A 23,545-nucleotide genomic window follows, 5' to 3' on the forward strand; every position below is an offset into this window, starting at 1 on the left:
TTCTCTCGCGGTTGAAGGCAAAAGTAGACTGCAAGCTGCGTTTCGGTTACGCGGACAGTTTCCCCGGCTTCCCCACCTACACGTCTCGGGCATGGATGACGGTAGACGTGACTACGATCTTGTTTGGAAAAGAGATCACTGACGTGCATAATATCCGAGATGAATGGTCTCAGGATCTGGAGGAGGTGGGACGACTACCTCATCCTGCGAACGAGTGCGAAAGACAGCTCGATCCCAAGGAATGACAACCTGCGAGTGGGGGGCCTATCGCTCAGAATAGATCCGATAATTCGCCCGGGTGAATCACCAAAGCACTGCTCCTAGATCCATTCCTCGTTCTGTTGCACCGTACTTGCCTCATAAGTGGGACTAGCTGGATCGACTCACTCTGAAATCACGAGCTTTGCTGATCGCCATGCCGGGGCCGCAGCAGAACGGGACTGAGGCTATTTCCGCAGGTCATGTGTCCATGATGAATGATGTTTTGATCTCACAGCGTGAGTTGGTGCGGCACCGGGCCGGGCATGTCATGGAATGGGACACTGATCATGATCATGACAAAGTATCTCCAGATGTTCTTCGGGGTGTGGTACGGACTCTGCTCGGAGCCAACCATACCAATGCGTCTCTATTCACCTCTGTGACCCGAGCCTACCTCGAAGCTCATCCTCCAACTATTCCCGACTCCTCTGACCTGTTCCCGACTCCCTTTGATGCTTCAAATATCACTCAGGAGCCAACCGAATGCCTCAAAGAGACACTCCGAGAAGCTCGAATCCGATTCTCTGCGCACATGCTCGGTCCCGCACTCCTGCTCCTGGCCAGTATCCCTCGGGCCATGTTAACGAGTAACGTGTTCATACGAGACACCCCCGGACCACTAAGGGATACACTTGTCTACGCCGCTGGCGATATGGCTCAGGCTGCTCAAGCTCTCAAAGAAAGTGGAGATAGGTCTATCGGAGCGCGGGGTGCTTTAGTCACTCTCGTTCGGGATCTCTATTATTATCATCAGGTCGTCCAAAAGGAGCAGTCCCTACGACCGAATGACAACATTTTCAATCCCTTAGAGCGGGCCGTAGCGCAGACGATCGACACGCTGTGGTTCTGTTTCCCTGACCACTCTGGGATCCCATTCCAAGAACCAGAATACACAAAAATGCACAATATCAGACGGACGAAAAAAGCTCTACAGACCACCCTATTGGGTCCTATCAAAGTCCCTCGATTGTTTTACGGTCTATGGCAATTGTCGAGTCCGGCATGGGGAACGAGCAGCTTGGAAGACATCACACAGGCCATGTCGAGTCTTGCGTCCCTGGGGTTCATAGCGGCTGATATGGCTGGTGAGTCGCACACCGATCGATGTACCTGATGGACCGTACCATAGACCACTACGCCGATGCAGAGATTCTCTTTGGAAACTTTAGAAATCACATCATGTTCCCTTCGACTCGTCCGGCTCTGATCTGCGCGACAAAGTACTGTCAGTTCGCACCGGTCCCCTCGACCGAAACGATCGATCGGGAGTGGGTCCTGGCAAGAGTCCAAGAGCGATCCAATCGAGTCAAGGGCGTCGTCGATTTGCTCCAAGTTCACTGGCAGCATGTGAGTGACGCCAACTATGAGGTCTCCTGACGGTATAAAGCTCAGCGACAAGCGGTACCTTGACGTGTTTGTGCATCTCGTCCAGATCTCTCAACGTGATCCAGATCTGTTACGTGCAGTCGGTCTCTGTAATTTTGATACAAAGACCATGGTGGAGATCTGCGAACATCTCAACAAAACCATTGGTCAAGAAGCCGGTATCGTCTCGAATCAAGTACAATACTCTCTCATTGATCATCGTCCGAGATTTGGTATGGCACAAGCGTGTATAAAGTATGGAGTCAAATTAGTGACGTATGGGACTTTCGTGAGTCGATATTCCTCCTCGAGACGCAGAGCTCACGAATTAGTGCGGTGGCTTTCTATCGGATCGGTGGGTCGGCATGGATGAGCCGAGCGTGTATAAGGATGGGTTCAATACGTCTCAGCGAAAGGTGAGCTTGGTATTGGCGATACCGCTGAACCCCGCTCAGTATCTGGACATGATCAAAGCATGGGGTGGATGGGAGCTCTTCCAAGAACTACTGGAGACCCTAAAAGGCATTGCAGAGTCGCACAATGTCAGCGTAGCCAATGTAGCAGCGAGATGGGTCTTAGATCAGCCAGAGACAGGGGTAGTGATCATTGGTGAGCTGAGGTTCCTCCAACTTCCGCTCAAACACCTCTTAGGATCTCGACTCGGCGTCACTTCGCACGACGAGGCAAATCTCAAGATTGATAGCTTTAGATTATCAGACGAAGACATGGCCGCTATTGAAAAGATCTTGGAAAGGAGTCGCGGGAGACAAATGTTTGAACAGATTGGAGATTGCGGAGCCGAATACAGATGATGATAGATCGATCATATTGCATCGCGTCAACAAATGCCTGCATGTCGCATGTCGTGATACAGGGAAAGGGAAAAGTCAAAGTCCGTGAAAGTGACTAGTTCATAACTAGACGATGTGGACACTCTTAGAAGAGCGTGGCGAAAGCACCTGCGATAACTCCTCCGAATATCAAGGCAGTCCATCCTCCAGTAAGGCCGACGAGCTGAAGCCGAGCAGAAGCAGCACCAGTCTTGGAGGAAGACGAGGCGGAAGCAGAGTGAGAACCGGTTGCTGATCCAGTGGCTGAGCCGGTAGCGGACCCCGTCATGGATCCCGAGGAGCCCATGGAGGTGGTGGTGGAGCTAGTGTCGGGAGTGGAAGAAGAAACGTTCTTGGTTCCAGCGGCATAAGATGCAAAGTCTGGGCAGACAATGTCCTCTTCCTCGTATGGGTGCGTCACGTTGTAGGCTGTGCAGAGGGGGACAATGTGTTGGAAAGCAGCCTTGATCGAAGGGTACTGAGAGATGAATTCAGACATGGTGAAGTTGGCTAGAGAGGCATAAGCGAAAAATCTCAACAGGGTGATATGAGTGACGCACTCAATTCGTGGTTCAGCACAACAGGGCCGTGAGTCGCGTAAGTACCGTTGGCGACCTTGTCGACGACAGCTTGGTAGTTGCTAGTGACGTCCGCAGGAGAGACATCATCCGCGGCGACGCCCTCTCGCCAATCCTCTGTGTCGTCTGACCAGACAATCGTCGTGAGGTTAAGAGCGGCAGCAAATGCACGGACACGGTTGTCAACGTCTCCGTAAGGTGGTCGCCTGAGAGGTGAAGGCTTCAGCTTGGGCAAGAAAGACTTTCGCGGGTTGAGCTCACCAGCACTTTGGAGTGACACCGAGCAGGTCCTTGAGGACTTGACGGGTGTAGTAAAGTTCGGCAAAGACTTGCTCGTTGTCAAACGCAGTCATGTATCTGAGAATCGTTAATCAATGCGGCCACACGGAGGTCACTGGCTAAAACGCACTGGTGAGACCATGTGTGCACACAGATCTGGTGACCATCACTCATCGCACGCAGAGCTTGCAAAGGCCAGTCCATGACGTTGGAACCGATGTAGAACCTGTGTGGCATTTTATTAGTACTTCTGTAGCCACACACGCTCGGACCCCAAAAACTTACATAGTGGCATGTTGCTGGTTCTCCGCGAGGTAATCGTACAAAGCATTATGAGAGCAGTTGGGACCGTCATCGAAACCGAGACCCCAAGTCAAAGGTTCGGGAACAGTGGTGATATCCGCTTGGAGACCGGTATCGGCGGCGGGAGTATCACATTGATGCCATGACCACCAACAGTCTGGATCAGAGTTGTTGTATTGGACACCGACGAAACTTCCGTTGGGGTTTCCCTTGGGGTGAATATTTGGGAATTTTGCATTGACAGTCGCGTTGATAGTTTGGAATAGGGACATGGCAGCTTGATCGTTGGGTTGGATAGTGGCTCCAGTAGCGATCCAGGGAGTGGGGTAGTTGGCTTTGATGTTGGTTACGGGGGCGTAAGAGTAGTAGGAGCACTCAAAGGCGGGGTCTGAACACGTCCGAGAGTCGTCAGTTCAGTAGGTGACTTTGAATGTATTCGAAAGATCGCGCGCTCACCGATGGACACTGCACCGCTGGCTTCGTCCGTTGGACTAGCTTGACGAGGTTCCATCATGCCCAAATTTCTTCTGCCAATTTCGTGGCCACCGCATCCTCTGTGGGCAGAAGCCAAAGGCGCCAACGCGAAGGGGATCAAAGCGAGGGCAAGCATGGCGAGTCGTCGACCGGCAGTCCAAGCGGAGGGGGAAATGAAATGAATGTGGAGTGGAGAATCGTTCAGTAGACTGGATGAAAGTTTTTTTTTTCCTCTGGTGCGCGTGTTGACTGGGACTTGGTACGTGACAAACAAGAGAATTCGGTTTCTCTGCTGGTAAGACGGTGATTTGAACCGAGTGATCGATGATCAGGTACAAGATGACCTGCAATTATGGATCTTGACTATTCCTTGACACTGTAGATGATCAAGTGAGTTATAGATAGATCACAAGAAATGAGACTGAGAGGGGGAGAGAGTAGACTTGAACAAGTTGACAGTCAGTTCATAACAAAAGTGAATTCCAGTGCATGCGATCTTCCCCCCTGCCTCTCCCCCCCCCCAATTCTTCCCCCTAAACCCGACGCCGGAGCCCTTGCCCTGTCAGCAGTGAAACTTATTTTTTTTTCCCTTTCTTTTCCCAGTGATGAACAGCATTTTTGCGAGTGAAATCTATAAATAGAACAGCCTCGGGAGGTGTAGCGGCGGTGCTGGCGATTGACCTCTGGGGGTTCTTGTTAGTCCAGTCCTTACTAACTAACCATTAGGATTTTTCATACTTCCCCCATATCGCATTACAAAGTTGAATCCTGTGATAACCCATTCGCTTGCCGCGCTAATGTGCTGATACGCCACATGGGCTGTGTGACACACAAAAATGTAAACAATAGCCTGACTGCCCTGGACCAATGGTCACTATTGAATGCACAATCCGCCGAATGGAATGCTCACTCGCCGAAAGCAGAAGGGCGCGGAATGCTGGCGCATGGCGAAGAAGCGGTGACATGAAGCGTGTGACGCCTCGAAATGCAATGAAGCCATTCATGCAAGAGTCCGATACCTCATGATCGTTTTTCTCGTTTTCACTTTTTGAAGTCTATATTCGTACCACGACCCTGCTTGGCCATCCGAGCACCTTTAAGCAGACATCTAGTTGTCGGCCTTGCCCATGTAAGCGATGAGGTCACAGACACGTCGAGAGTATCCGTATTCGTTGTCGTACTGGAGAATGTTCAGCGTTCGAAATCACCCAGAAAAGTCATACTCACCCAAGAGACAAGCTTGATGAAGTTGTCGTTGAGGGGGATACCAGCCTTGACGTCAAAGATGGAAGACTCGGTGCTGCCGATAAAGTCGGTGGAGACGACTTCGTCTTCAGTAACGCTGCAATTGTCAATCGCTAACCCTTTTACCATCGGACTCACGCAAGAACTCCCTTCATCTCTCCGGCAGCGGCCTTCTTCATGGCGGCGACAATCTCCTTGTAAGGAGCAGGCTTCTCAGTCCGGACGACAAGGTCGACCACGGAGACGTCCGTAGTAGGGACACGGAAGGACATTCCGGTGAGCTTGCCGTTGAGCGAGGGAATGACCTTTCCGACAGCCTTGGCGGCTCCAGTGGAAGAAGGAATGATGTTGGTGGCAGAGGTACGTCCTCCTCTCCAGTCCTCTGAAAATAGCGTCAGCGGTCTGGATGGGGGAAGGATGGAAGAATGCTCACTGTTGGAAGGTCCATCGACGGTCTTCTGAGTAGCGGTGGTAGAGTGGACGGTGGTCATGAGACCCTCAATGATGGTGAACTGGCTAGTCAGTCCATGCACACCAAGTCACACTCACGTTGTCGTGAACGACCTTGGCGATGGGAGCCAAGCAGTTGGTGGTGCACGAGGCGTTGGAAACGACCTTGTATTCAGGCTTGTAGGCGTCAAGGTTGACTCCGCAAACGAACCTGGGTAAGAGGTCAGTACATGTCATCAAAGACCGACCTACATTGGGGCGTCGGAGGAAGGAGCAGAGATGATAACCTTCTTGGCTCCACCTTCCAAGTGCTTGGAGGCACCCTCAGTGGTGGTGAAGACACCAGTGGACTCGACAATGTACTCAGCGCCAGACTCTGACCACTTGATGTTGGCGGGGTCTCGCTCGGCGTGGACAGCGATGGACTGTCCGTTGATGACGAGCTTTCCGTCCTTGGTCTCGACGTCACCCTTGAATCGACCGTGCATCTGTGAGTTGAGTGTCAGTAGATACGCAGGGCCGGTCCTCGCTAGGCAAGCTCACCGAATCGTACTTGAACATGTAGACCTGATATGTGTCAGCAAAGTATTGCGTATACGCTTGCACGATCCCGCCTCACCATGTAGTCGAGAGGGATGAAGGGGCTGTTGTATGTCAGCTGAGGCAGTCCCGTTGAGACCAGGCAGCTAGCTCACTCGTTGATGGCGACGACATCGAGATCGCCATGCTCAATGGCGTTTCTACATTGCTTGTTAATACTGCACAACACCAAACAAGCTTCTGCTCCTTCACCTCATGACAATTCGACCAATTCGGCCTGTGAGAAGTCCAAAGTCAGCCACGTTCCTTGAGTTTCCATGACGTTGTGCAGCAAGCAATCATTGCATGAGAAGAGGGAGACTCACCGAAACCGTTGATTCCGACTTTGATTCCCATTGTGGCAGATGATCTGATCAGAGATGTGAAGATGTTGAGAGTACAAGAGCTTGAACAAGAGTTTGCTGCTTAGTCACTGGAAAGACGTAGGTAGGGATGAGAGAAACAGATTGCGTTGGGGACACTGTCTGCCCGCTTAAATTCGAAAATAAGAGAAAAATGGGAATGAAAGAAGGAGCGACCTGCCACGAAGAGAGAATCACCGCGAAACGCCGATGTGGGGGAGAGGGGGATGTTCCCACTGTAAGCTAGATGCTGCCTCGACACCAGACGGCTATCCGAGAAAGTAGGACCGCTTAGCAGTGTTGTCCGCAATGTTCATACATACCTTCATTGAGTTCAATCTACGCCATGGGGCCCTTTTTATCAATCTTCGGTCGGATCACCTGCACGCCAGGCAAATCATCGGATCGGATCGGAGATATTCGGCGACGCAACGAGACAGGGCTCTGATCACGTGACGGACCAGCATTGTGGGAATATCATAGGAACTGGCCATGGTCTACCAGCAGCCCACACGTGCCTTCTCTTCTGACCCTGCGTGGTGTTTTACAAGTGGATCTCTGGTAACCCTTCACGCCACGCCGACAGCCCTGTGGGCCGAATGAGACTTGACCATCGGGACATGGCGCCAGTGAATGACGGGATCAAATCCGTACTCGTTGTTTTTTCTTCCCATGACGTACTTTCGTCCACACACTGTTCTCTTGTGTGGCACCTATCGAATATACATTCACATGAAGGAACGGTGCCGCTGATATCATCAAGTGTCCTGAGAGACAGCGTATTCCCTGCACCTGCACCTTCCAATCCCATCTGCCGCGGGAGAGGCGCTAAGCAGCCAGCCAGCCAGGCTGCCACCAAGGGGGCTACAGAGTGTGGGCGGCTTCCAGGCCAGGCGGGAAGAGTCGGTTATGCATAGGAGGAGGAGCAGAATTTTAATCCCTGGACTCCCGATCTACAGCCCCCTTTTTGGATCTCTTGTCTTTCTCAGGCCGGACGAGTCACCGACTGCATCCGGCCTCTCGATCCACTCTTTTGTTCGGTTTTGTATCTCTCTCACACCATGCCCACTAACGCCGAATGGAGGGAGGAGGCGAAGAGGAGCGAAGAGACCGGTTAGTGGTGCAAGCAAGAGGAAAAACTAGTGTCTCATGATGCACCAGTGCTGTTTGTCTTTTTACCAGTTTCCGGATGCAAAGGGCCAAGGGGGGTTCGGTCCTGAGGCGAAAATTTTGTACGATGGCATGGGCAGGGCATCATGGGGCCGAGTACTATAAAGAACGTTCGGACTGAAGTACCCTTCGTTCTCATCAAGAGCATCTTACAACCACATCGCTGTACAACGAACGACACTTGAGCGTATACACGAGCACGCTACCGTCCCGGGCAAATCTTTCCGTTATCTCTGATACACGTACACGTATCCCGATCATACAAATCTACGATGGCCACGTCTGATCGATTCCCGAACACCTCGTCGTTCACCGTCGATGGTGTCCTGTTCGACATGGTAAGTCTAGCTACTGCAACCTTTGATCAAAGCTGAGACATCTCGGTTCAGGACGGCACACTTACAGACTCGATCGCTGCGGTCGAAGCTGCGTGGTCCGCCAAGGCCGATGAGCTTGGCTTGGACAGAGAAGAGGTTATCGCTGCGACTCATGGGCGACGCGCCAGCGACAACCTCCAAGATCTCATCCCGAATCTGAAAAAGGAGCATGTGGATAAAGAGGTTGATAGTGAGTAACCAAGTAATCAAGTCTCATCACCCGCTCACCATTGTATCTCGCCCCTTGTCCTCACAGAATTCGAAAGGTCCATCCTTGCTTTTGCCGACTCGCCGCCCGTCTCTCGAAGTGGATCCAGACGAAACTCTCGAAGCGGTTCAGCGGCCTCATCTCGAAGCAATTCAATCTCCTCGTCTCGTAAACCTTCGTTCTCAAAATCCGCCACATCTCTCGGTACTCTATCTTCCTTTGGACCCATGACCCCAGTCACTGGCGGCACCGATTCTCCGAAGGAAGCGACGCGACGACCGTCCACAAGTCTCAGTAATGACATCACCAAGGCTTTGACCAATCTCGCCATGTCGTCTTCCCCTAAAAAGGAACCCATCCTCATCGACGAAGTCGATGGAGACGTCTTTGAAGTTGACGAAGAGGATCTCGTCGACATGTCCGTTCAAATCTTACCTGGCGTCCGGAAGCTCATCGATTCATTGCCGAAGGACAAGTACGCTGTAGCTACGTCAGGCGCCAAGACATATTGTCATGGATGTCTTGAGCGAACGGGAATCGCTGTCCCTGGCGTGTGTGTCACGGCCGACGACCCCCGATTGGAAAAGGGCAAGCCTCACCCTGATCCATTCCTCCTCGCCGCCAAGGACCTCGGAATCGATCCCAAGAAGTCAGTCATCTTCGAAGACTCCCCAAGTGGCATCAAAGCCGCAGTCGCTGCTGGCGGTACCGTCATTGCTGTTTGCACTTCTCACAAGCGAGAGCAGATCTCGCATTATGGCGCTCACTACATCGTCGAGACCATGGATCAAGTCAAGTGCGAACAGCTGCCTGATGGCAGACTCCACTTCACCGTCGCTCACTAGATGTGAGAACGGACGGAGGCATGTATACATAGACTGTGAGCAGGGCAGGTTGCTATAACGCGCCCCTGTGTCTGTAGCGATAGATATTTTCAGTCAAGCGTTCTAATGTATCTCTCAGTGACCTGTCTTCAAAAGCTATACACAGACTGTAGTCTCCTCATTCGTAGAAGCCCTCGCTTTCCTTTCACAACCGGTTCCTCATCTTCTCCTATATTGCGCTTAGCACACGACGAGCGTCCCTGCTCCTCTCCGTAAGCTTGCTACCGCAGTGCCGGCGCACTGCTGACGCCGTCCCGATGCGCTACTCAAACGCTACGCCTGCTTGTCTCCCGAGACGGGATCGTCAAGCGCTGACGAATCTCCCCAATAGTCCTCTTCTAGCCAGTCTCTCCAAGCTGCCGCATTCATATTGCTCAAGCTCCTGTCTTCGATAAAATGGCATGAAGGTGGGGTCTTGTCCAACATCCAGCACCTTGTAGTATGACAAATGACTTTCTTGATCTCTTCTCTTTCTTCCTTGGCAAAGTTGCAGAGGATATATGTAGGACGTGGGTCTTCATGGACGGCGCCCGGGGGGTTTAAAGATGAGACGGCTGAGATCGCAAGAAAAAACCCAACGATCTTGCACTTTGGCATGTCTGAGATCCTGTCCCTGAATTGATCAGGGAAGACAAGACGGCGAGTTTTGCTTGAGGTTCGGTAGGAACGACATAGCGGCATGTCTACACTGCGAACACGAGGGCTATATGTGAAGCTGTTCCGGATGAACTTATCCATGAACATCCATTGCAGTTGAAAGGCGATCATGTCTGTGTAGGAGCCGTGCTCATATATGTCATCTGCTCGCCACGAGAAGTGCAGGGGTTGGAACAAGTTCGCGATCCTTTTGAATTCAGCGAAAGAGGCTCGGCAGACGCGATTGAGACGGATGAAAAGGGTGGAGATGTCGAACGGCTTCTTCTCTACATTCTCTACAATGTCCATTTCGTACTGCTTCGCGATGAAGGCTAAATCAATGCCATCGAAAAGCCTTTCGGAGCCGGTCCAAGCGGCCATGTGTATTTCCAAGTGCTCAATAGCTGGAGGTTCGCGAGGCCTTGGATACTCCAGATTCTCTCTGCTTTTGCCCTTACCAATACCAGTTGAGATGAGACGTTGGCTTAGAGCCTCTCGGGATGACAGGAAAAGGTGGAAGCTGACAGAATCAGAGAGTCGCACAACGTGATAGAGTCGAGGGGTCACCAAGTCGTAGAATGAATTATTGAGTCGTGACAGATTGGCAAGTGCATCCATTTCGTTCTTCGCATAGAGGATCGTGACGACCATATTCATGATCTCGAGAGGAAGTGATCGGACAGGTCGTGATGAAAGTTTGTTTTCATCCACACTGACTTGGCCTTCCGTACGATTGAGGTTAGGCAATGTTGTGGGGACTATCGAGCCTTCTCCTGCCTTCATCAGCCGGGTTTTGGACCTGGTGAAGACCATCCTGGACCGGTCAGCCACAGGTTAGAGAGGAGAACTAGTAGTGAAGACGAGGAAGCTTCGGCGTCCATGATGATCTGGTCACCCTTCAGCTATGAATTTACGTTAAGTGTTTCAGGATGGACATCATCGATGTTTCGAGTCCCAAATACTTGCAAGAGGCATACAACAAATTGTCCAGGAGTTGTGTTACATGGCAGGAAAGAGATATTCAAGATGAGTGTTCGATGATTCCAATGGCTCTCTAATATCAAAAAGATGAGATCCCGTCCCCCGCAAGACTCAGAGGAGAGACTCAAGCCCCAAAGTTGAAATAGCCCAACCAGTGGGATATTTTCATGTCGACATTTCTAAAATTTACCGGCCGTCGCGGTTGGCTGGTCAGCAATGAGTCCAGACCTGGGACTAGTCTTGAGCAGGAAGCATCGATACTGTGAGTGAGAACAAGGTCGATGCATGACTAGTGCAGTCTTCTGAGAGGCTTGTCGATGATGATGTAGACGGGGCAAAGAGATGCGATAGCGCAGGTGACTCGGTTCAAGGGCTAAAGAGAGAAAGCCAGCGTAGAAATGTAGACTTTGGACTTTTGACAGTGAACATCATTGTTCCAACCTCATTCATACCTTGTACTGTCCCCGGGCGGGACGTATCTCAACTCTCTTGTCTCCGACCTCCTTATCCCAATCCTCATTTAACCCGAATTTGCCGTGCAGAGCACGAGCAGGAAAGTAGAGAGAAGGGCGGACGCAGAAAAACGCCATTGGCAAGCCTCTCCGTGAGAGGACGTTCTTGCTGGGTTCCTCACTCTGCTGTCCTTCCAAGATCGCGAGACGCTTCGTAGGACGCCCCTTGGAACGCCATACCGCCTCTCTCTGGTCGCCTATCGAGAGAACCCCTGGAGGAGCCCCTCTCAAAGCAGCTGGACCTGTCGCGAGGAAGAAGAATTTCAAAGCAAACGTCAAGATGGACTCGATCGATCATCCCGAGGAATCAGGTAGCACTCGGCTCACCAATCTTTTACGAAGGCAATTCGGATGTGCTCCTCATCCTGGTGAAGTGAGTCGACAGCCTCGCGGCTGATTTCTATTCTTTGCTATCATTTAATTCTTTTCTCCGTTCACCGTTTTTTGGGCAAAAAACGCCACCACGCCCCCTCTCGTCCCCTGTTCAAGGGACCCCCCTCGCCGATCTCTTCGGCTCGTCTGCGTCATGTTCGGAGGAGATGAGAGGATGGACAATGACCCGCCACCTCGTGAGGCCCGGAAATTGACCCGTGTTCAACCCACCCTACGTTGGATGCTACTTCCCTACATCTACCGGTTCGGATACTCGTCTTGAAAATCCTGAACAAGAGATTCGTCCCAAAATCCCCTGAGTCCTGATTCGAGCTGCGAAAGCCAAAGTCCTCGGGCTAGTCTGAGCCAAACCTGCCACTGCCTCTCTCTTTAATCCCCGTCTCTTCCTCCCTAGGGAACTCCATAATACCTCCCTTGATCCTGCCTTCGTATCACCTCTCTCTCTCTCTTAATCCTTCACCCGTACCTATTTCCGTCTGACCCCTTCATCTCCTTCCACGGCCTGTCGCTCGTCGCTTGCGCCTATCTTGTGACACGCTTATCCCCTCCCTCTTAGAACAACGTCGACTACGACCAAAAGGGTCAAGTCTGTCCGATGCTTCAACCTGGAGACATCTGGTATATTGTCGGCGCCGGCAGCTTTTGTACGTCATCTCAGGAGCAGGAGGGAGTCTGCTAATGAGATACTCAGGCGGCCTGGTGTTGATTATCCTCATTATCGTTTGGATTCGAGTATGGGTCAAATCTCGTGCCAAATCCCGTCGATTACAGGAACCGAATCCTGCCAATGAGCGGACCTTGGACAACCTTCATTCACCATTGATGCAGAATGCGACGATGCCAGGGATGGCAAAGAGATTATCTTATGAAGAGAAGGACCCCTATGCGTATAATGACCAATCACAGGTACAACCATCCTTGACATATGATCAGTCGGAACAAAAGCCAGCATATTACTACGAGCACCCGAACCTATCGAATCCAGAGCTCTTTGGTCAACCCATGGTTCCCGCCGATCAACAGAATCACATGGCCGTCGTGGATCATCAGTCTTATTCTCAACACAGCCACAATCCCTATGCTAGCCCTTATGATGCCCCTCTTCCTTCTTCATCCCATGATCACTCGAGCTACGAATACGATTACAATAGCTCGCAGGATCATCATCATCCTGCTCAACTTGCTGTTGACCCTCAACATCAACAACCATATTTCTCGCCCACGGAATACGCTACCCCTGATTCGTATCATTCACCTGGAAGCGACTACCACTTGATGACACCTCAGTACCCTGATCCAGGGATGAGGCGGATTGAGAGTCCAGCGTCAAGTGTATCAGATCCATACACCGCCATGCCTTCCGGAGTCACCTCTGGTCGAACGAGTGTCCATCCTGCCTACCCTCCACCAGCTAGATCACCTGTCAAATCACCTCGTGGCGCTCGAGCAGAGCTGAACGATACCCCAAACAGTCAGAAAAGGTTCATGGAGCGATATGGTCGACATCCACCAGTACCTGATAGACCACACGGATTGACACACTATGCCTCGGGCATGCAGAGTCAAGAGGATTATGATGGGAGGGATGATTATCGAGACGATTACCGAGCGAGCTCTTCGAACGACCACTCGAGTCGTCTGCACGTTGTGAATGATCCATATCTGTACGGCATTCCCAGTTCAGAGGGGCCAACAAATCCATACAGCCCGAGAAGGCTTTATGGATGAGTGGTTGGAATGCATCTTGTATAAACTCTCTCTCAAAAACCCTGATGAAGAAGCCAATCGATCGGTCCCCGGCATCCGCATTACTATCATGATGCATGGACAAATCGTTATACAGAGGCAAAAATTGGTCAAGAATCAATTATGAGTGATCAGCCGTTGATGTAGATGATGTGGAAACCAAAAGGTGCCCCGTGTTCATTTCGTGAGGGAATTCTGAGCCTCAAGCTGGGTGAAGAGATCCTGCGATGCATCAGTTGTGGCTCACAGGGATCGCTCACCTCCGCGGTCGTATCTCCCGGTGCGAGAGTCGGCAGATGATTGTACTGAAGCACGTAATCTACCAGCAGAGACATTTGATGGCGTGTCAAAGTCGTGGACCCTACAGGCAGCGCGGATTCTAAACGCATCAGCAGAGTTGATTCGAAAATTGCGCACCTCTAATTTTTGGCCGGAGGAACTCGTGATGCAATAGTTCAGGAATGGTGAGGCGTTGTTCCCTGTTGTAGCACAGGCAGCGACGCATAGTATCGATGGCAGCCGGGTTGACAGCCACGGCGAGATCGGGAGCCGCTCCTTTTGGCGTCGCCGTGTCGGGGTATGTGATTTTGTGGTTCGGATCAGCGATCGCGTTCATCTTGGGTAGTGGGCCGCCCGGAATGCTGGAGAATGGGGTATGACCGTAAATCATCTGATACAGGATGCAGCCGAGGGACCAAACATCGCTGGAATACGACACCTGTGTTTGTTAGCAGAGCCAGCAAGGACCAGACCTGCCTTGAGCACTTTCTGATTATTCATCCGCTGAATCGCCTCTGGCGACATGTAGTTGACAGTTCCGACCTGGCGTTAGCACGAGATGACAAGGGATCGACCCACCTGCTGCTCTCGTTGAATGTTGACAGTGTCATTGGCCACCGCCTTTGCAATGCCAAAATCGATAATCTTCAGACGACCTTTCACCAGTACGAAGTTGGCAGGTTTCAGGTCTGTGTGGACAACATTTTCGAGATGAACAGCGTGGACAGCTTCAAGCATCTACGAGTCAGCGACGCCCCAACAGACCGCACTCACCTGTTGCCAGTATAGTCCGACAAAGTTCATATTGAGCATCTTCCCCTTTTGCTCATCGAGAAGCAGCGAAAAGTCGATCTCTCCGCATTCCATGACCTGACGTCAGGGACTGAATTGGCACGTCGACTCACAATGTTGAGCACTTTTGGCCGATTGTTCGAAAAGATGATTTGATGATCTATGAGCTGGATGATCCTGTCGTGACCTCGCAGTCTCTTCAACAGTTCGATTTCGTTCATGTATCCTTGGCATGTCTCGGCATCCGCACGATCCAGCATGACCCGCTTGAGTGCATACACCTTTCTCGTGTTGGCGCATAGTACAGAGTAGACTTTGGATGAGCCGCCTTTGCCGAGAACGGTGATTCGCTCATATGCATTGTTGTTGACCTGAGGTCAGCAGGAAATCACATGAGCCCACTCACTATGAAGGACCGTTTGGCAGGTGCCGGAACGGGATTGACCAGAGTCTGCGTGTTGTTCCATTGTGTGGGCTCCGCTGGAGCTGAAGGCTGCACCGTTGCCTGAACTGGATGATGAATCGGTTTGAAGTCGATGGGCGGAGCTGGACGCGAAGCTTTGATTGGTTGTGGAGATGGAGGCAGGGCGGCAGGGATCGTACGTGCTGGGGCCAAAGGCGATCTAGCCTGTGCTCTTGGTGACCTTGCAGGCTGTACTGAGATCTCTTTGTGAGGTGTCGAATGGCGGTAAGATGACCCTGATTCTCCTCCTAATGTTTGGAACGGACGGAATGGTTTGTCGTCGGGATCGGGCGAGTTGCGTCGACCTTGCAGAGAGTGGACGGAGGAGTTTGCAGGTAGAGGGCGTGATTCCTCCGGGTCTTCAGACATGGGAGAGAGACGGAATGACCGAGGCTCTTCTTGAGGTGTTGTGGATGAGTTGGCGGGGGACGCGGTATTCGGAGAGTCTAGCATATATGATGAGCGTTGATGGCCTGAATGATCCTCACCTGACATTGGATCCGCTAAGACCTCCTCTCCGGTCTCAGGCGCGACAACGCGTCGAGCTGGACCACCGAACCTGGACAAGCCGTGAACTCGACGACCGGTTGTGCTGAGGGCCCCGATAGTTCGATCCGTATGCCCCGGTGTGACAAAACGACTTCGCGTGGTCTGTGCGTCCCCGCCTAAAGCCTTGATAGTTTTGGTCGTATCGGTGTGATCATTGACAGAGGAGGACGAGCCAGTCGATACGAGAGCTGGACGGGCTGAGGATGCCCACGTATTGCTGTCATCGGTCTCTCTACCCTGCCTCATGGTTATTGGCGCAGAGACTACTCTTGAGAAGACACGATTACCCCCATACGTCCTGCCAAGGCCAGACGAGTTCGGTGTTGTGCTTGTCCCCTTGTTTGGAGTTGTCGTGGGAATCTCGGCGAGCGATCCCATCCGTTGCGATGAGGCTGAAGGATTCTGAGATTGAGTGTGTTGATGACGAGGGAGAATCCGATCTGGCGGTGTCGCCGTAGCATCCGCAGATTGAGGTCGTATACGTTTTGATAATGTCGGTGAAAGCCTAAGATGCCGATACTTCTCCTCGATATCCTCTGAACGTGATGGCGTACGTCTAGATCCATTCGGTGTCGCCCTGCTACCCATGCTGCGGTCCTCGTGTTGACCCTGTTCGTTCATCCAGGGAAAATGGAAATCCGGAGCGACGAGTTGAGGAGACTCTGCACTGTCCTCTTCCCACAAGAATCCTTTTAATGGTGTCCGTCTGATCTCATGCATGCCTGATATGGATCCATGTTTCGATCTCGTGCGATTCGGAGTGTGGAGAGAGGCTGAGCGAGGGATGGACGATGAGGCGATGGGTCGGTCTGAAGTCGGAGCAATAAATGTTGATTGAAGTGTTGTCATTTTGATTTCGAGTCTTCCCTAACCAGAGCTGTCGTACGGCGCTCGCGATACTGCGCAAAGCTCAATCTTGTCGCGATTTCTCCAGTCCTATCGGCTCTCCAGCATTCAATGTCTCGGTGCAGCAAGCATGCAGACCTTCCCGGTGGAATGGTGAGGAGGTATTAGCCAGAAAAAAAGACAGTCGCCAGATTAATGAATGAATGGCTGGCAAGTGTTTATGTCGAGTCAGAAAATTACGTAAAGCTGAAGAGATGATCCTGGCAACAACTCGTACGGAGAGTCCATTGCAGAAGAGCATATGAACAAAAGCTGCTTTCTCAATTTCTACTAGGCCACTTTTATGCTTTGAAATCATTCTGCTTCGAGTACACCTATGTCTCTGTCCACAAACTCGATTACTTCGAATCGCAATCAACACTACACACTGCTCTACGTTTCTCTCTTTTTGATTCTCTGCTTGAGGGGTGGGGGTCTGATCTCTTCTGGCGATAAATTGAGGTTGAAGTATCTGTTCGGCCGCGAGATTGAGATTTGGTCCTGCTTTTGGCGAAGTGAAAGTCGTACATCCATCCTTATGAGGGAAGAAGAAGGAGGGCGGGTATGTCGATAGATGGTATCGTGAGACGTTGCTCGAGGTTAGGAAAAAAAAAACGAAAATTTGAATGCAAAGGTCGTAATGTAAAAGAAGATGCAAAAGGACGAGACAGGAAACGGAGATCATGACAGTGTCGAATAGAGGAACAGGTTATTGGTGGCGGCAATGGCAATGGTGTTTTCTCTCGGGTGCCAGCTGGCGTGAAGCTTGATAGTTAGCGGAAGAGCCCCTACAACTGTCTCACTATCTTCTTAGCGAAGTCAATGTTTTCCGTCTGCAATCCCTCCTTCTTGCCTGGCGCCTTGCCTCGAGCACCTCCAATCTTCTTCGCTTTGAAGGCAGATTTGTCGGCTTGAAGAACGACATCGTTGTCTCCGTTGACATCGTAGATCCGGAAGTAATTTTGATATGACCCAGTGAGCACTTGGCTACGAGACGCTCAGCTTCGCCACACTTGATGACTCACTTGCCATCACCGCTGAACGTGCACTCAAACTTGTCGAAAATGCAGTCATTCTCGTACAGGTCGCAAAGCTTTTGTCTGAGGTGATCATGTATGTTGATTGTTTTCACTGGCTTATTTTCCATTGCGATATCCCAGATTTTCAACGTGAGGTAATCGCGCGACAGGATATACCTTCCGTCACGGGAGAACTTGACGTCAGAAATGGAAGAGATAATTTCGGAGAAGAAGGATTTCTGGGACGGGTCCTCCTCCTCTTCAAATTCTGAAGGCGTCAGAGTGGCTGGCGTGCTGGACTCACGTTTTGCGTGCTGATCACATAACGCGGACTCTCTCATATCGGCGAGTTTAATCGTTCCCTTTGAGCTCGAGTACATGAAAAGGTTGCAATGTATGGGATGGAATTCGGCGGCGGTGATGACCTCGGTCAGTTCTTCCATGTTGACAGGTTTGATGTCGACGATGTCTGTGTGCGATGTCAGCCTGATGGATTCGCGCTCCGGTGTTCTTGACTCACTGAAACTCTGGTCGCTGATATTCAGGTTCCACAGATTGATCCTCAAATCGTCAGCAGAAATATATGTCTCGCCGTCCGAATTGACTGATATAGAGTTGATGTGATAGGCGTGGGCATTGGCATACACTTTCCGAGGGACAGCGGCAGTGATGGAGTCATGTGTCGTCATTCTAGGAAGTCGTAACGGTGGACCGGATGGGCCTTGACCGCCCGCTTGAAAGCCATCGGAATGATTGTTTTCAGCAACCATCTTGATCTGCTTATCGAATACCTTCCACAGCTTGATCGTTTTGTCTGAGGGTTGCAGAAGGTCAGTAAAGTATCACGCAGTACCGATCGACTTACCGTTCGTACTGAGCAAGAAATGGGCTGCGTTCTGTCGCTTTATCCACTTGATGCGATTTATCTTCTCTTCGATCTCTAGTGATTTCAGATAGTCGAACTCTGGTTCATGGGATTGAAACTGAGAGTCAGCGCAAGATCACGATCAAAGGCTCACCTCTGTGTAAAATTTATATTCGCATCCACGTTTCTACAAGTCAACAGGACGAATGTGGTGAATGACTCACCTGCTCATTCCGCTCAAACAAAACCACTCTACCACCCTTATCCCCGGTTGCCAGATAGTCGCCTGTATGATCAAACTCCACCGTTGAAATGATGTCGGCTATGACAGTCAGCACATGGCTCTGCCGCAGACCCTCACCCTCTGTGATATCCTCCACCTCCCCCTTGTCTCCAAAGCACTGGGCGAAGCGCCATGGAGAAGTGGATTCGGCCTCCATGGGAGCAAGCAAAACGCGATGCAGGGGATTATCCAATCGCCCGCCTTTCTACTGATCTACTGAATTAGGGATTTGCCGGTCACTGACAGCGTATGAAAGATGGTGATTACCCAGAGGTGCGTCCCTCCGGGGCAGAGGAGAAAGGGACGTCAAAGGGGAATTGGGAGGCGCGCCGATTTGAAGGAATTGTTGAGTCTCGTGTGAGCGCTGAGGGCTTATGTTTGTAGGGTGGTTTACGGTGTCTTGAATGGCCCAGTGAGGACGGTCCAAGACTCTGCCTGAAGTATGTTGTTGACGTGTCCAAACGACTAATGCGGTATGAAGTTGATGGCCATGAGATGTAGACAGTAGGATCCACCTTGGATTTCTCGGTCCATGAGGAGTGTTATGCGACGATTGGAATTGGAGACACGCGCCTATTTGCCACACAATTTCTACCTCACGCCTATATCTGCTCAGGGAATCAAAACCTCTTTCGTCGGTCTTCTCATTGCATCTCTTTCGCTATCATACTTCCTGTCAACAGATCACACAGTCCCTGAATCATGCCCATCGCACCTATCGTTGGAAAGGTGAGCACAAGCGTGGGGATGTGTGGCTTACATATAGCTCCGAAAGAGGCTGATCTTGGATATTTCCACGGCGTGAGGAGAAGGACTAGGGGACGGGGCACTGATGATTCACAGCTTCGGACTTGGTCTGACTGCTGGATACGGGTACTGGTGAGTCTCATTCTGTGTGCTAGGCTATCTTAATGACTTGTGATCAGGTACGGAGTTCACGTTCCTTCCGGTGAGTGGGGAATGCGCCGGTTACCAGGATTCTTGGCTTTGGAGCAAATAACCTCAAGCTGACACCTTGATTAGCCCGACAGAGGGACGAGTTCTACCGCAGACTGGAGGAGCAGAAGAACTTGGCCGCTTGATTTCTTTTTGAAGGCTGTAAACAGGATGGAGTTATGAATGGGTTGCCTCCCTCTTGATAATGGGCTCAGAGGGCATGACGTCTACGACCGCTCGACCAATCAGCAGGGATGGAAAGATCCAGGGATGTCGATTCCACGCTATAATGACTCTTTCCGGACTCGAGACGGCGTATGCGAGGCTGAGAAGCTTTCTAGGGGAACTGACTGGCATTGATATCTTTGACACGGCCTCTGACAGTCAGATTGCGTCACTGCAGTTACCCTTCCTTACACTTACAACTCCTCAAGTCAGGAGTCGTTCAAAGGACAGGCCATCCTCAACTTATATTCTGTATCTTAATCCGTCTTGAACACTCTTCATCCAGCGAGTCCACCCTGTACGCCATGGCAGCGGGAAGGTCAACCTCTCGGTCAAGGAAGATACCGAATGGAGCTCCTCCGGAGGATAAGCACTCTGCTCACTCTAATTACGCCAAAGCTACTGTTGACCGGGAGGCTGGCCAAGATTATCATATCGCTGGACCGCATGTCCAGCTCGACCGATCAGATCATGCTCTTTACACTGTCGATCACCACATCAGACAGGCCCTCCAAGCAATGAAACATGGTCATACCAAGGTGAGTCTGATGAATCGAATGGCCCTTTACTTTAGCCATTCCTCAAAGCTTTTCATCATGTCTTAGAAGAGTACAAGAGGCTAGATAAGAGTCGGTCATCGTCCTATAGAGAGCGATTCCAGAAGCATTGCTCCATCGAAGTGCGTTCAAAACCGATCACAAAGCTAAACCCGCAGAGCAATGCAGACGCACCCAGACTCCGTACCGGAAGATACACCACCCTCCTATGGCTGGTCAAAGTCTATGCGAAGCTCTTTGGAGGACTAGTTGAAATACCCGTTTGCGTCCGTCTACTGTTCCTCTTGCTGAGCTCTGTCAGTCTTGCGCTTCAATCATGTCTCGCGGTGGTCCACGCCCTCGGATGGGTCTCACACAATTGTGCAATCAGTTGCCAGTCTTCGGCGCTCCGGTCAACACTATCTTTGCCATTCTGATATATACCCTCATCCCATTCTACATCGGTCTGCCTTTTGGATCGGAAGTAACCATCTACGGGACTAGGCTGTACGCGGGATTCTGGGGGTAAGCACGAAGGAGCGATTGTCACTGAGGAGAGCAGCTGGCTGGGTCCTCTAAGCTTCTTTCTTGGCGCGTGGTTCAAAGCGTCGGAGATTCAGCCGGAGCTCTTTGCGGCTCATTTAATCGAGACTTGGATCCACCTCCTTGCAGAAACGGAACAAGATGAACTGTCAAGTGATGGATCGTACGCGAGTGAGGGCTTGTCGAGAATATTCTTCAAAGCAAGTCAAGGTCAGGTGCAAGATGTGACGTACCCGAAATCTTTCCGTAGAGCAGTATGGGGTGATATATAGATATGAAGCATACGATCGTCGAATGGTATACGAGCAACAAAGGCTGAACGACCAACTTCATCGGTATTCGGGGGCTGCAGAAGGTCTTTCAACCCAGTACCATCCTTTAACGCAAATGCCACCTCCACTTTTGATGACCACATCTGCGCGTCTCAGAGTCGAATGTTTGTGTTCAGCCTACACCATGATCAATCCATACGCAATCCGGCAGCTACTGCGGCCGGCGCACGTTGACGATGTGAAAGTCGTCCTCGCTGTCAGTAACGACTGTATTGCTAGTGGCTCGAGAGACGGATCCATTGGCATATGGAAATTGGAGACTACAGATGAAGAGGCAGGGAGCTCCAGTTCTTTTCAGCTCAAGGCACTCCTTGGAGGACATGGGGCGTACGTCAACTCACTGGCATACATTCCAAATGGTGATCCTTCCTCGGCATACATAGCTTCTGGCGGGAACTCAACCATGATCTTGCTTCACTCGCTTGAAACTCTAGATCCCGAGTCAACGCACGCCTTGCTTGGACACTCGCTCAACGTCTGTACATTGAGCTATAGCCCTCAAAGGTCCCGTCTGATTAGTGGAAGCTGGGATAAGACGGCGAGAGTGTGGAAGAAGCATGATCTTATCGATCATGATGAATCAAATGAGGCCCTGTGGGCTACAGAGCTACTTCTGGAAGGGCACGTTGAAGCCGTTTGGGGCGTTGCGATAGTGGAGGAAGGACCTAAGGCGGGTCATTATCTGACAGGTGAGGCTTGTGATCCTTGTGAGCTGACCCTAGGATCTGGTGGGATAATGTTGTCTCTATCATTAGCTGATCTCAGCGGACCGTCTGATCAATCTGTGGGATCCTTCTGGTAACATGCTCCTGCGTATCAAAGGATCCCCTGAACCCGTCAGGAGTATCAGCATGGATGGCAACACGTTCATCAGCGCGTGTAATGATGGGTACGTCGTGGCATATGCCAGGCTAATGATAGGCTGGTCCGGAGATGGGACATGACGGGGAGCGTTTTACAGATATACAGAGGCCACACGGACTATGTCTATCACGTCGTTGCGCGAGATGGCCAGATCGTTTCTTGCGGAGAGGATCACTCCGCGGTGAGAGCCCGCTGTGCGAACGAACTGACTTTCAGAGAGTATGGGCATCTGAGCCGGAAGCCCGAGTGTTGCTCCATCCCTGCCAAAGCGTGTGGAGTGCTGACATCCTACCGAACGGGGATATCGTCACAGGCGGATCTGATGGAGTCGTGAGAGTATGGACCGCAGATTCGGGGAGGACAGCCACGGAAGAGGCGCAAAATGTGAGGAATGCTGGGGAGACGGTGACTGACTCCAGGCCTACGAGCTTGAAGTTGAGGAGGGGATGAAGTGAGTTGGCGCCCTCAAACTTGGCTGACGCGAAGACTGTTCAAACAGGAGAAGGTGGCTGATGCAACATCGGCAAATGTCACGACCAAGTCGCCGCAAAGTCTCACGATCGATATTGACATTAGGCGAGTATATGGAAAAATGGAGCTGATGCTCAGTGATGACGCCGATCCTATACCCTTGACAATCTCCGTTGGCGGTGGGTCTCGCTAGTGTAAACGCCAATGACGATCAACCAGACGATCCAAGCCAAATCGCTACCCGCTTTGGCGCTGAGCACGGACTATCAGATGACTACATCCGGCAGATCACTGAGTTCATCGAGCTTCATCTGCAGCAAATGCAATGAACTTTTGCAGGCCTAGCTTCCACGGTAGGTAGTATAGGAGAACGGACTGAGAAGGAGCGGAACATGATAATGTTGGTCTGGATTGGAGAAACGGAATGTGATCTGAGAGCGGGGATCAGTCATGTCCTCGGTACTTAGCGCTCACCTCGACCACCGGGAAAAAGGTCTCTACGCCTCTTGATTCAAAGTATGCGCCAGTCTGGAAGACCATCTTGTACACTCCTTTGGCGACTTGAAAAGTTGGTTCCAGCAGGCTAGAGCACCGTCCATCCGCATCGGTTACGCTTGGACTCAGCATTCTCCATGAGGAGCTCACCACTCACCCTGACGCCAAGGTTGACGGTAGAGCTGCAGACGTCACGGAATCGTCTAGCGGATCCAGTGATAGACATTCCAGAGTACATGCTACACCTTGTGCTGGTTTTCCGATGGATGAGTCTAATACTGAACGGATGAGCTTGGACCTCGTGCTGGCTAGGCTCACCGTGGCAGGTGATGGGCGATTTAGACATCGTCAGCGGCCGAATGTCACCAGGGGGAG

The 23,545-nt window shown here is 51.3% G+C and overlaps 14 protein-coding genes across 14 annotated transcripts; 7 read left to right on the plus strand and 7 right to left on the minus strand.

The window, feature by feature from the left end:
- Positions 1–12: 12 nt before the first annotated feature.
- BD324DRAFT_618139 (NADP-dependent oxidoreductase domain-containing protein) lies at positions 13–2,466 on the plus strand. Its single transcript, XM_022014994.1, has 7 exons — positions 13–497; positions 564–1,346; positions 1,391–1,608; positions 1,649–1,915; positions 1,959–2,042; positions 2,082–2,235; positions 2,278–2,466. Exons 1-7 carry the CDS (start codon positions 416–418, stop codon positions 2,436–2,438), a joined length of 1,749 nt encoding a protein of 582 aa, XP_021872856.1. The 5' UTR covers positions 13–415; the 3' UTR covers positions 2,439–2,466.
- On the minus strand, positions 2,458–4,547 carry BD324DRAFT_618140 (chitin deacetylase-like manno protein MP98). The gene is made up of 6 exons (XM_022014995.1): positions 4,073–4,547; positions 3,599–4,004; positions 3,444–3,539; positions 3,296–3,391; positions 3,017–3,240; positions 2,458–2,966 (listed from the first exon to the last, which is right to left on the minus strand). Exons 1-6 carry the CDS (start codon positions 4,224–4,226, stop codon positions 2,563–2,565), a joined length of 1,380 nt encoding a protein of 459 aa, XP_021872857.1. The 5' UTR covers positions 4,227–4,547; the 3' UTR covers positions 2,458–2,562.
- A 530-nt stretch (positions 4,548–5,077) lies between these two features.
- Positions 5,078–6,274, minus strand: BD324DRAFT_618146 (glyceraldehyde-3-phosphate dehydrogenase; the record flags this gene model as incomplete). Its single annotated transcript, XM_022014996.1, has 6 exons — positions 5,078–5,270; positions 5,318–5,432; positions 5,474–5,717; positions 5,769–5,847; positions 5,885–5,996; positions 6,038–6,274. Coding segments are annotated over 6 exons (859 nt in total), but the record flags the coding sequence as incomplete, so codon positions are not given.
- A 56-nt stretch (positions 6,275–6,330) lies between these two features.
- Positions 6,331–7,043, minus strand: BD324DRAFT_618158 (hypothetical protein). The gene is made up of 4 exons (XM_022014997.1): positions 6,691–7,043; positions 6,578–6,602; positions 6,481–6,525; positions 6,331–6,429 (listed from the first exon to the last, which is right to left on the minus strand). The coding sequence occupies exons 1-4, from the start codon at positions 6,719–6,721 to the stop codon at positions 6,363–6,365; spliced, it is 168 nt and encodes a 55-aa protein (XP_021872859.1). The 5' UTR covers positions 6,722–7,043; the 3' UTR covers positions 6,331–6,362.
- Positions 7,044–8,168: 1,125 nt separating this feature from the next.
- BD324DRAFT_641283 (HAD-like domain-containing protein) lies at positions 8,169–9,326 on the plus strand (the record flags this gene model as incomplete). The annotated part of the gene is made up of 3 exons (XM_022017414.1): positions 8,169–8,234; positions 8,286–8,463; positions 8,530–9,326. The coding sequence occupies 3 exons, from the start codon at positions 8,169–8,171 to the stop codon at positions 9,324–9,326; spliced, it is 1,041 nt and encodes a 346-aa protein (XP_021872860.1).
- Positions 9,327–9,458: 132 nt separating this feature from the next.
- Positions 9,459–11,258, minus strand: BD324DRAFT_303544 (hypothetical protein). Its single transcript, XM_022012435.1, has 2 exons — positions 10,979–11,258; positions 9,459–10,888 (listed from the first exon to the last, which is right to left on the minus strand). The coding sequence occupies exon 2, from the start codon at positions 10,812–10,814 to the stop codon at positions 9,639–9,641; it is 1,176 nt and encodes a 391-aa protein (XP_021872861.1). The 5' UTR covers positions 10,815–10,888; positions 10,979–11,258; the 3' UTR covers positions 9,459–9,638.
- BD324DRAFT_303474 (hypothetical protein) lies at positions 10,983–12,316 on the plus strand. The gene is made up of 4 exons (XM_022012433.1): positions 10,983–11,244; positions 11,370–11,586; positions 11,634–11,867; positions 11,943–12,316. Exons 1-4 carry the CDS (start codon positions 11,150–11,152, stop codon positions 12,147–12,149), a joined length of 753 nt encoding a protein of 250 aa, XP_021872862.1. The 5' UTR covers positions 10,983–11,149; the 3' UTR covers positions 12,150–12,316.
- BD324DRAFT_303499 (hypothetical protein) lies at positions 12,188–13,738 on the plus strand. The gene is made up of 2 exons (XM_022012434.1): positions 12,188–12,531; positions 12,579–13,738. Exons 1-2 carry the CDS (start codon positions 12,483–12,485, stop codon positions 13,613–13,615), a joined length of 1,086 nt encoding a protein of 361 aa, XP_021872863.1. The 5' UTR covers positions 12,188–12,482; the 3' UTR covers positions 13,616–13,738.
- BD324DRAFT_302873 (kinase-like domain-containing protein) lies at positions 13,713–16,751 on the minus strand. The gene is made up of 9 exons (XM_022012432.1): positions 15,656–16,751; positions 15,111–15,613; positions 14,818–15,075; positions 14,687–14,782; positions 14,492–14,650; positions 14,390–14,455; positions 14,051–14,351; positions 13,894–14,012; positions 13,713–13,855 (listed from the first exon to the last, which is right to left on the minus strand). The coding sequence occupies exons 1-9, from the start codon at positions 16,563–16,565 to the stop codon at positions 13,811–13,813; spliced, it is 2,457 nt and encodes an 818-aa protein (XP_021872864.1). The 5' UTR covers positions 16,566–16,751; the 3' UTR covers positions 13,713–13,810.
- A 35-nt stretch (positions 16,752–16,786) lies between these two features.
- On the minus strand, positions 16,787–19,281 carry BD324DRAFT_655322 (WD40-repeat-containing domain protein). The gene is made up of 9 exons (XM_022018812.1): positions 18,847–19,281; positions 18,710–18,807; positions 18,640–18,672; positions 18,486–18,603; positions 18,141–18,434; positions 17,925–18,089; positions 17,627–17,888; positions 17,405–17,588; positions 16,787–17,366 (listed from the first exon to the last, which is right to left on the minus strand). The coding sequence occupies exons 1-9, from the start codon at positions 18,923–18,925 to the stop codon at positions 17,283–17,285; spliced, it is 1,317 nt and encodes a 438-aa protein (XP_021872865.1). The 5' UTR covers positions 18,926–19,281; the 3' UTR covers positions 16,787–17,282.
- A 189-nt stretch (positions 19,282–19,470) lies between these two features.
- BD324DRAFT_649098 (cytochrome c oxidase family protein-like protein) lies at positions 19,471–19,850 on the plus strand (the record flags this gene model as incomplete). Its single annotated transcript, XM_022017935.1, has 5 exons — positions 19,471–19,497; positions 19,535–19,569; positions 19,612–19,647; positions 19,695–19,717; positions 19,792–19,850. The coding sequence occupies 5 exons, from the start codon at positions 19,471–19,473 to the stop codon at positions 19,848–19,850; spliced, it is 180 nt and encodes a 59-aa protein (XP_021872866.1).
- A 351-nt stretch (positions 19,851–20,201) lies between these two features.
- Positions 20,202–21,341, plus strand: BD324DRAFT_618185 (hypothetical protein). Its single transcript, XM_022014998.1, has 4 exons — positions 20,202–20,468; positions 20,504–20,746; positions 20,788–20,990; positions 21,028–21,341. Exons 1-4 carry the CDS (start codon positions 20,235–20,237, stop codon positions 21,278–21,280), a joined length of 933 nt encoding a protein of 310 aa, XP_021872867.1. The 5' UTR covers positions 20,202–20,234; the 3' UTR covers positions 21,281–21,341.
- A 123-nt stretch (positions 21,342–21,464) lies between these two features.
- BD324DRAFT_649100 (WD40-repeat-containing domain protein) lies at positions 21,465–22,868 on the plus strand (the record flags this gene model as incomplete). Its single annotated transcript, XM_022017936.1, has 6 exons — positions 21,465–22,047; positions 22,106–22,229; positions 22,262–22,385; positions 22,421–22,588; positions 22,624–22,655; positions 22,691–22,868. 6 exons carry the CDS (start codon positions 21,465–21,467, stop codon positions 22,866–22,868), a joined length of 1,209 nt encoding a protein of 402 aa, XP_021872868.1.
- Positions 22,869–23,016: 148 nt separating this feature from the next.
- Positions 23,017–23,516, minus strand: BD324DRAFT_649101 (hypothetical protein; the record flags this gene model as incomplete). The annotated part of the gene is made up of 4 exons (XM_022017937.1): positions 23,017–23,106; positions 23,150–23,288; positions 23,328–23,448; positions 23,489–23,516. The coding sequence occupies 4 exons, from the start codon at positions 23,514–23,516 to the stop codon at positions 23,017–23,019; spliced, it is 378 nt and encodes a 125-aa protein (XP_021872869.1).
- Positions 23,517–23,545: the final 29 nt, after the last annotated feature.

This window comes from Kockovaella imperatae (genome assembly GCF_002102565.1).
Source record: "Kockovaella imperatae strain NRRL Y-17943 chromosome Unknown BD324scaffold_3, whole genome shotgun sequence".
Lineage (NCBI taxonomy): Eukaryota > Fungi > Basidiomycota > Tremellomycetes > Tremellales > Cuniculitremaceae > Kockovaella > Kockovaella imperatae.

What these genes read in the sequence shown, in the direction of transcription:
- BD324DRAFT_618139 (XM_022014994.1), top strand. Translation starts at nt 416, where the DNA reads ATGCCGGGGCCGCAGCAGAACGGGACTGAGGCTATTTCCGCAGGTCAT. An exon ending in CATAGCGGCTGATATGGCTG is followed by an intron (nt 1,347 to 1,390) that starts GTGAGTCGCACA and finishes ACCGTACCATAG; the next exon opens with ACCACTACGCCGATGCAGAG. An exon ending in GACAGGGGTAGTGATCATTG is followed by an intron (nt 2,236 to 2,277) that starts GTGAGCTGAGGT and finishes AACACCTCTTAG; the next exon opens with GATCTCGACTCGGCGTCACT.
- BD324DRAFT_618140 (XM_022014995.1), bottom strand. Translation starts at nt 4,226, where the DNA reads ATGCTTGCCCTCGCTTTGATCCCCTTCGCGTTGGCGCCTTTGGCTTCT. An exon ending in GGTGTCACTCCAAAGTGCTG is followed by an intron (nt 3,241 to 3,295) that starts GTGAGCTCAACC and finishes TTCACCTCTCAG; the next exon opens with GCGACCACCTTACGGAGACG. An exon ending in TGTGCTGAACCACGAATTGA is followed by an intron (nt 2,967 to 3,016) that starts GTGCGTCACTCA and finishes ATGCCTCTCTAG; the next exon opens with CCAACTTCACCATGTCTGAA.
- BD324DRAFT_618158 (XM_022014997.1), bottom strand. Translation starts at nt 6,721, where the DNA reads ATGGGAATCAAAGTCGGAATCAACGGTTTCG. An exon ending in AGTCGGAATCAACGGTTTCG is followed by an intron (nt 6,603 to 6,690) that starts GTGAGTCTCCCT and finishes GACTTCTCACAG; the next exon opens with GCCGAATTGGTCGAATTGTC. An exon ending in ATTGGTCGAATTGTCATGAG is followed by an intron (nt 6,526 to 6,577) that starts GTGAAGGAGCAG and finishes CAAGCAATGTAG; the next exon opens with AAACGCCATTGAGCATGGCG.
- BD324DRAFT_303544 (XM_022012435.1), bottom strand. Translation starts at nt 10,814, where the DNA reads ATGGTCTTCACCAGGTCCAAAACCCGGCTGATGAAGGCAGGAGAAGGC.
- BD324DRAFT_303474 (XM_022012433.1), top strand. Translation starts at nt 11,150, where the DNA reads ATGTCGACATTTCTAAAATTTACCGGCCGTCGCGGTTGGCTGGTCAGC. An exon ending in GAGCAGGAAGCATCGATACT is followed by an intron (nt 11,245 to 11,369) that starts GTGAGTGAGAAC and finishes AAAGAGAGAAAG; the next exon opens with CCAGCGTAGAAATGTAGACT. An exon ending in CGCCATTGGCAAGCCTCTCC is followed by an intron (nt 11,587 to 11,633) that starts GTGAGAGGACGT and finishes TGTCCTTCCAAG; the next exon opens with ATCGCGAGACGCTTCGTAGG.
- BD324DRAFT_303499 (XM_022012434.1), top strand. Translation starts at nt 12,483, where the DNA reads ATGCTTCAACCTGGAGACATCTGGTATATTGTCGGCGCCGGCAGCTTT. An exon ending in TGTCGGCGCCGGCAGCTTTT is followed by an intron (nt 12,532 to 12,578) that starts GTACGTCATCTC and finishes TGAGATACTCAG; the next exon opens with GCGGCCTGGTGTTGATTATC.
- BD324DRAFT_302873 (XM_022012432.1), bottom strand. Translation starts at nt 16,565, where the DNA reads ATGACAACACTTCAATCAACATTTATTGCTCCGACTTCAGACCGACCC. An exon ending in CTTAGCGGATCCAATGTCAG is followed by an intron (nt 15,614 to 15,655) that starts GTGAGGATCATT and finishes CATATATGCTAG; the next exon opens with ACTCTCCGAATACCGCGTCC. An exon ending in ATAATCAGAAAGTGCTCAAG is followed by an intron (nt 14,352 to 14,389) that starts GCAGGTCTGGTC and finishes TAACAAACACAG; the next exon opens with GTGTCGTATTCCAGCGATGT.
- BD324DRAFT_655322 (XM_022018812.1), bottom strand. Translation starts at nt 18,925, where the DNA reads ATGGAGGCCGAATCCACTTCTCCATGGCGCTTCGCCCAGTGCTTTGGA. An exon ending in GGTGGAGGATATCACAGAGG is followed by an intron (nt 18,808 to 18,846) that starts GTGAGGGTCTGC and finishes TGACTGTCATAG; the next exon opens with CCGACATCATTTCAACGGTG. An exon ending in TTGACTTCGCTAAGAAGATA is followed by an intron (nt 17,367 to 17,404) that starts GTGAGACAGTTG and finishes CTAACTATCAAG; the next exon opens with CTTCACGCCAGCTGGCACCC.
- BD324DRAFT_618185 (XM_022014998.1), top strand. Translation starts at nt 20,235, where the DNA reads ATGGCAGCGGGAAGGTCAACCTCTCGGTCAAGGAAGATACCGAATGGA. An exon ending in TGAAACATGGTCATACCAAG is followed by an intron (nt 20,469 to 20,503) that starts GTGAGTCTGATG and finishes CCTTTACTTTAG; the next exon opens with CCATTCCTCAAAGCTTTTCA. An exon ending in GAGGACTAGTTGAAATACCC is followed by an intron (nt 20,747 to 20,787) that starts GTTTGCGTCCGT and finishes GAGCTCTGTCAG; the next exon opens with TCTTGCGCTTCAATCATGTC.